General features: G+C 34.5%; 1 protein-coding gene across 1 annotated transcript in view; it reads left to right on the top strand.

Annotated features, from left to right (window-relative positions):
- LOC107148216 (guanine nucleotide-binding protein G(q) subunit alpha) overlaps positions 1-8,258 on the top strand; it is a 229,699-nt gene that overhangs the window by 46,359 nt on the left and 175,082 nt on the right. Inside the window, exon 2 of the mRNA XM_048806945.1 lies at positions 1,833-2,017. Within this exon, the coding sequence (XP_048662902.1) occupies positions 1,871-2,017 (147 nt within the window). The 5' untranslated portion in view covers positions 1,833-1,870. The remainder of the gene's footprint in view (positions 1-1,832; positions 2,018-8,258) is intronic.

Here is an 8,258-nt window from a genome sequence, read left to right as displayed (position 1 = left end):
CCTTCCTTCCTTCCTTCCTTCCTTTCTTTCTTTCTTTCTCATAAAAATTCCTCAAGTCGTCCCAGGAGAAACAAAGTCCTGCTACCTGATTCTCTTTCCTTTTTTTTTTTCTATACCATTAAATTAACAAATTAAGATCGCTTCTGTTTTTGTTGTGGAAAGAACTGACAGAGATTGTGGTTTGTTGATCATGTCTACAGTTGATCCCTCAGATCAAACCTTTGGCTCTGGGACAGTGATAATGAAGAAGCAATTAGAATTTTTTTTTTTTAACATTCTTTTAATTGCATAGGAAAGTAAAGATATTGGCTTCTTTCTTTAAGGAATTATTTAAATTATTTAAGAAATTGTTTGTAACTATTTTCACTAGAGATTCTACTTTTCAGATACTTTATGTGATTTTCCAGTATTCATTGCTGAGATTATAAAATATTCATTTGAAACTCTTTAGACTAATTCTATTAAAATAGGCTAAACTGGTCCTAGTGGCATGTACCTGTACTCCCAGTACTCTGGAGGCTGAGACAGGAGGATCGCTTGAACTCAGAAGTTTGGGAGCCTGTGCAACATAATGAGACCCATTTAAAAAAAAAAAAAGTGATAGCACTCACATTGCAGTGTTAAATATATATTTCAAGAAATTCCATATAACCTTATTAAGTCACAGGAAAATTATAAAGAAACCTCCTGTTTGACGCTCGGTAGAAATCATTCTACATTGTAACCATCTGAGGAGTCTGTGCTCACCAAGACATCTGCAGCCATTTAAGAGTCCTTTGATGAAAACTGTAATACTTATTTGAATTTTTGTGATTATTTATAAAGATAGTAATGAAATGCAACCATCAGAAAAACAAAAAGAATTAGGACAGATGTTGTATTCCTAGCTTCTGATTTCCCTTCCTCCCTTCCTCTTCCTTCCCTGCTGTCCTTTCCTTTCTTTCTATTGTTTCCTAGCATCCTGGGAGGCAAGGCTATTAAGGCTCTTGGTCATAAGGTTATCCTGTGTTTCCTTCTCTTCTTCAGTGTTTAATATCTAAATGCACATTTTTATTTTCTTCACATTGTTGGGAGAAAGCAAAGTCATTTATTGTTTTGGAAATCCTAAGATAATTTGAAAGGGAATGAGAATAGGGAGGGAGAAAGGAATTTGGAAAAAATGCCACTTCTATTTAGGGAATGAAGTTTTTAGATAGATAGTTTTAGATTCTTTGTAGAATACATATATTGACATTTGGGGAAATGTTTTCCTCTTCTCATCTTGTTTCTTCTAATATGACTCTGATAGATATTACTGTCAGGCTTACGATAACAGAAAGGGAATATAAATATGGTGAATACTTGCTTGTCTAGAAACATGAACCCATTCTTCTCTTTCCAGGATACCGTGCTCTAATTATATCCCATTTCAACATTAGAGAAATGCCTAGAAATTTTAGGCCCTTTTTCCTTTATCTCTCTGAATAGCATTCATACAAATATATTGTCATTTCCAAATCTAAATCCTGAGTAAGCAAATCAGAATCCTGGAAGCATTTCAAATATTCTTCAGGGAAAAGAGCTTTATCAAGTTAAAAGACGGTGTTGTCATAATTTCTTACAAGATACATGGTTACATATCACTATCAAAATTCCATGCTGAGTGGTGACAGGTTTTCATTTTGTTTATTCTCTTTCGAGCTCATCTGCCTTTGAAGTGAACTCTGGTTTGTCCAGTTTTGCTAAGTGTTCATGTTTTAGGGATGTCATATCCAAGCCATTGTGTCTAATTCAGTTATGGGAAGACTGAGACAGTGTTGTGGTCTAATGTGCTACTGTTGTCTGTATTTCAGGAACAGGAGAGAGTGGCAAGAGTACATTTATCAAGCAGATGAGAATCATCCATGGGTCAGGATACTCTGATGAAGACAAAAGGGGCTTCACCAAACTGGTGTATCAGAACATCTTCACAGCAATGCAGGCCATGATCAGAGCTATGGACACACTCAAGATCCCGTACAAGTATGAGCACAACAAGGTAGGTGGGACTCCTTGGTGGAACTGTTGCAAAGTAGTCCACAGTAATGCAGCAGTGAGAGTGGTTTCTTCACATGTCTTGAATGCACAGTGGATTTTTGAAATGTACATTTTTCATCTCATCTTAAGACATTTAATGGATGTTGAGTTGTTTGTAAATGCATTTTTTTAAAAAAATCTTTGAAGTTATACCTACAAAAAACTGGAATTGTGTTTAGTGATGCTAGTGAAAGACTGGTATTTGGATGTTTGATAATAAATATAGAGAGGTTTAAAATTCAGGGGAGCACATTGCATTAAGGAGACAGTTGAATCATACAGAGTGGCCAAGGTATAGGAATTCAAAGAGGTGATGGCCTTGCTTCAACTTCCCACTGTTTGTGTTTCTTTGAAAAAGAAAAAAACAAGCTCAAGACCATTCTGTCTGGTTTAATTTTGAATTTCGTGACTTCCTTTCAGTAGTGCCACAGGCTTCATTTTATTTCAACATGAGCCCATCTGTCACTTCCAATACCTTTCCAACATGTTTCCCTTCAATTGTGTTAAAGTAATGGAAACTTATAAAAATCTCTTGAGAAAGGATTAGGAGAAATAAAATGATTAAAATTTTTGGCTTAGAAAACAGTTAACCTTTTCAGTATCTAACATTTTTAGTTCATGAAAACAAATGCTATAATTGCTTACCCTCTGAGTATCATAGAGATCATATACTAAAGAAGGTTGGTGCATCTCAGGGTACTTCATGTTAGAGTTTTTACTGCAGTTGCCCTGTAGAAAGATCATAGGCAGGGACTATTGCTATGCCAGGTTGTACCAGCACTTGCAGAGGCCCCAGCCTGAAGAAAGGAAAATCTATTTGGAATTTGTAGAAATGTCTTTTATAGTCTGCTTTCTTCCCTTCCTACTAGTCAGTACATCCCCTTATGGTATATATTCTCTGTGGGTGCTGTCTTGGCTTCTTAGGGCTTATAGGTGCAGGTCTTATGGAAAGCCTCACTATTTATTGACAAAACATTGCATTTTTACCTATAATTATATTCAAACCTTCAATAAGAACTTTCATTCTCTTAGTACTCTTGATAAATCCATAAAGGATATTTCCATTTTCCATGATCAGTATGTAATAGCCAAAAGTTGGCATGCCCAATGTGACTCATAAACTGAGATAGAACTCACAAAAATGAATCTGGAGGTAAAACAAGGCAGTTCTATGTACCTTCATCTCTGTTATAATCCAAAGGTTTCTAAATATTTCAGGTAACCTTAAAATCAGGCATTTCTTTTTCTTGAATGTTTCCTTGAAATTCACTGGCAGTTTCTTATCTAATTGATACTGTCATACTTCATTTTCCAATGGCAATAAGAGTCTCCACAAGTAACAGAGAAATCCTCCATGGGTAATCCCTCCCGCTTGTACTCTGAAATGTGAAAAGAGCTGGGCAGCTTTATGAGCCCAGGAACAGGGTACCTGAACTTTAGTAAGCTCTTCAGAAATCTCAGTGTAGAGTCTGGAATAGGTGGCATGCTTATTTCTTTGTGGTTGTGAGAAAAATTCTGTTGGAGGAAGTTGTTTTTCTTTTTTCTTCACTCTCTTTTTTTAATGCTAGTGATGTTCCCAGTCTCAAAAATCAGTTGATAATATGATTAATTCTGACCAAGTTGTCATGTGTGTTATGTATATTATTTACCAAACACAAACATACAAACTTGCTGGTTTACATGTTGAAATTTAATAAACTCAACCAAAGTTTTACCGACAAATCTTTTATATTAGATGCTTGAAAAGAATTTTTCAGGGTCTTGCTCTGATATTAGAATTTATAGGAAGATTATTTATTACATGGTCATGTAGAAGATAGTGTAAAACTTATGCCCTGTTCATGTAACACAATGAAGAGTATTTCCTGCTGTGTGTTATTTGAGCTCTCTTTATGTATAGCAAATATTCCATTATCCAAAATTGTAAACATTTCTGGTCCCAAGCATTTGGAATAAAGGATAATCAACTTGTAGTTTCTCCTTTTAGACTTGGAAGTTTGATGACCAGGGCTCATTTAGCAACTTGGCTGCAGCTGCTTTTGACTAACTTGCCAGGAGTTTTGAGGGCTGTTTCCCTTCTTCCACAGATGAAGCTGTGGTTAAGGGTAGAGGGATGCTCAGAGGACCAGTGGTACAGTATCTCTTGTCTCTCTTGAACAATTCTAGGGAAGGACTTGTCCCAGGAGAGTACCTTGTGCTTTCTGAATTTTCTGTTTCCTGAAAAATTCCAGATTTCAGAAGCCATTTTTCATTTTTCCAACAACAAACAAAAAGCAAAACACTACAATTTTGAAGAACATACCAACTTATTTCTATTTTTGATCAATTGAATAATAAATTTCTTTTTTTCAGCATGAGAGAATTTTCATAATTTACAAAATGCCAAAAGGCTAATTTCATTTTGATATTTTTCACTCGTCTAATTACAGCCCACAATAAAGGCAGAATTAATAGATATAGATATATATTTTTTATCTGTTCATCCTGATAGTTGTTTTATGAAGGTTCTTTGCTTGCATGCAACCAAAAGCCAATACTACCCAACTTAAGTAGAAAAATAATTTATAGTAATATGAGCTCATGGGGATAAGAGAGGAGAAGTTGAAGGACTAGACCTTTGAAATCAGAGTGCCTGGGGAACTCATCTGTGAGATATGATGAGCTCTGACAAGTTTCAGTCTTCTGTTACTTACTCAAGATTCAAATTCCTTGGAAAAAGTACTTGAGTTGTCTGGCCTGGATTCTGTGCAGGCTCTTTGGACAGGTGGAGGCTGAGTAAAGTGATTGACAATCCCAGGGGAAATCTGGGTACAGTTAGCAGAATGAGAGGAATGATGCAGGCAAAAATCACAGCCCTCCACTGGCAAAAAAAAAAAAAAAGGCAAATTTATAGCAGCAGAAAATGACATAAGATTCTCTATTCTGTATAGAAGCCTGTCCTAAAATATAATGTCTTATTCAGGGGAGTAGTGACTTAGTAACGGTTATACAAGAAGGATAAAGTTGAGTTTTAACTCAAGCATTGAATTGCTAAGTAACCTTGAACTTGTCACATTTCTTCCCTGAGCCTCAGTTTCTTTACTTTCTCAGTCTGAATTTTCTCATTTGTAGAATAGGGCAAAAATATCATATGATTGTTTCAAGTGTTAAATAGATAAAGTATGTGAAGATACCTTGTAGATATTTTTGGAAGCTTGGGAGTTATAATTAGATGAATTGTCATGATGGAGACTATGAACACTATAAACTTCACATCTTGATTAAGAATAAAATAAACAGATGGGGTAAAAATGGGAGCTCATAACCCACTTGAATCAAAGTGTGAAATATGATATATCAAGAACTATGTAATGTTTTGAACAACCAACAATAAAAAATTAAAAAAAAAGAATAAAATAAACAGAATGTAACTTAAATAATAAGACCATATTTATTTAGGAGGTATCTCAGAAAAAAGTTTCCTCAGAGTGACAGTCATTGAAATGGGATACTAAGGGAGGTAGAGAAATATCCTTATCTGAATGTGTTAAAAAATAGAATATATTTTTGATGTGAAATTTTAAAAAGTAATTTGGCTAAAGTGAAGCAAGTGATGGACCCTACAACCTCCAAAATCTTTTCCAACTCTATTTTCCTCCAGAACTTGAACAAACAGATGAAGCCGTGGTTAAATTATTGTATTATAGTTTGTAGCTTTTACCTTTCTAAAACTTGTGTCCATTCTAAAATATTAAAAAAAACAAACAAACAGACAATAAGTAACAGATTTGTTTTGACAGCAAACTATAATCCATTGGAGGAATTTTTCTTGCTTTACTTTTAAATCCCATAAGTGATTACAATATTTATGTCTGCATAGGTGTGTGTGTGTGTGTGTGTGTGTGTGTGTGTGTGTGTGTTCGTTTAGAGTTCAAACTCAGATACAGCCTTTGTGGGGGTGCTGGTGACAGTGATTTTAATAGCATTTCTGGCTGCTCAATATTATAGACAGTCTGCTATTCCTGCATCTACAAATTTTTGAGAGTTTTCTGTTTTTTTTTTTCTTTAAAAGTTTATCTAAAGTTTTTTTTTGTTTTTTGTTTTTTTTTTTTAATTCTAAAGGCACTTCCTGGCCAACTTGATGAGTCATCCATCTTTTTCTGAGCTTGGTTGACCACTTTATCATCTCTCCAGGACTCTTCTTGGGAATTTAATTGTCATGAGTCTCCAGTAAATATGTCAGCTTTGGAAATCCCTTTCTATCCTTTCTTTTGTCTTTTACTGTCTTTCATATATGTCCTAGCCACATTTTCTTCTTCTCATTTTGTTCTTGTTCCATTGTAGTCCTTAATTCATTTTATAACAATGACAGTCATGTAAAAATAGAAGATGAATATGAGATTTTTAAATCCCTTTTTCTTACCTAACATTAATCCATAATCCCAAGGCACACCATATCACTTATCTAGGATGAATAGCTGAGTTCATTGACATAAGAGGAAGACTCTGAAACAAAAACTGAGAGTTTTTTCTTTCTTTTTAAAAAATTTTTATTGAAGTACAACTTAAATCCAGAGAAATGTACACATCCTCAGTCTTGAATCTTGTGTAAATTTCAGTTATGAAAAATTTGCATTCTGTCTCTTAATCTGGATCAGCTTGACTGAAACCTCAGAAGGCTCTTCATGCTCCATTCTAGCCAATACTCCGGGCTCCAAAGGGTGACACCATCCTGCCTTCTCATAACCTTTAGTTTTGTTAGTTGTTGAGCTTGGTATGAATGGAAGCATACAGTAGATATTACTTTTTATCTGGTTTATTTCAATCAACATTATGTTTGTGAAATTCACCTATGTTATTACTTAGAATTTATGTATTCTCACTTCTTTACAAAACAGTAGTGACCTATAGAACTTTCTCTGGTGTTGAGAATATTTTCTATCTGTACTGTTTAATATTAGTAGCCAGTAGTCACAAGTAGCTACTGAGTTTGTGGAATATTGGTTGTATGACTGAAGAAATGAATTTTTATTTTTATTAAACTTATTTATATTTAAATTCATATTTGACTAGCAGCTACTATATTGGACAGCACAGTTGTATAACATTCCATTTTATGAATATGCTACAGTTTATTTACATATCCTATGTTAATATAAACTGGGGTGTGTTGGTGATTACAGATAACACAAATATGAACTTTCATGTACCTATCATTTTGGTGCAAGGAGAGTAGCAGGTATTGAATGCATAGGCACTCAACTACTGAGCCACATCCCCAGCCCTGTTTTATATTTTATGTAGAGACAGGGTCTCACCAAGTTGCTTAGCACCTTGCTTTTGCTGAGGCTAGCTTTGAACTAATGACCCTCCTGCCTCAGCCTCCTGAGCTATTGGGATTGTAGGCATGTGCCACCACACCCTGCTGTATCTGTCTTTTGGTGAACATAAGCATGCATTTCTTTAGAATATGAATCTAGGATTTAAAATTGCTAAGTCAGAAGGTATGTGTATGGTCACTTGCAGTACATAGATATTCCCAGAGATTTTCCAGGATGTACCAATTTACAGTTCCTTTACTTATCTTGAAAGTTCTAGCTACTCCACATCCTTGACAACACTTGGAATTAAATAGTCTTTTTATTTTAGCTATTATGGAGGTTAGATAGTGGTATCACAGTGTTTTTATTTTAACTTTGTGCTTTTTTTGCTATTGGGTTTCCTGATCTCTCACTGTTTTGTATGAGTTCTTTGTACTAAGGGTTTGGATCTCTGTTGAGTAAAAGCACAGTAAATTTCTTCTCCACTTTCTGTTTTACTTTTTATTTTCTTAATGGCTCTTCCAGTGGAAAAAAGTTTCAGTCCACTTTATCATTTTCCCTCCCTTATAATTAGTGCTTTTTGTCTTTTTAAGTCATCTTTGCCTATTTTAAGGTAATGTAGAAAATCTTTTGAATTTTTTTTCTTAATTTTTTAACTGCTTTACTTTTTAGATTGAGATTTAAAAATCCATTTTAGATGGATTGTAGAATATGGTGTGAGGTAGAGGTCAAGTTTAAATTTTTTTGTATAAATATCTAATTAATTCATTATTATCCAGGGCAATGCAATATCACCTTTCCACAAATAAAGCGAATATATATACAGCATGCTTTGTTTCTGAACTTGCTATTCTGATCTGTTGTGTTAGTTTTGTTGGTGGTTGAGCTTGGTATGAATGAAGC

The sequence above is a fragment of the Marmota marmota genome, unplaced genomic scaffold (assembly GCF_001458135.2).
Source record: "Marmota marmota marmota unplaced genomic scaffold, marMar, whole genome shotgun sequence".
NCBI classification, from domain to species: domain Eukaryota; kingdom Metazoa; phylum Chordata; class Mammalia; order Rodentia; family Sciuridae; genus Marmota; species Marmota marmota.
Note: the sequence above shows the minus strand (reverse complement) of the source record. Positions and strands in the feature narration are given on the sequence as shown.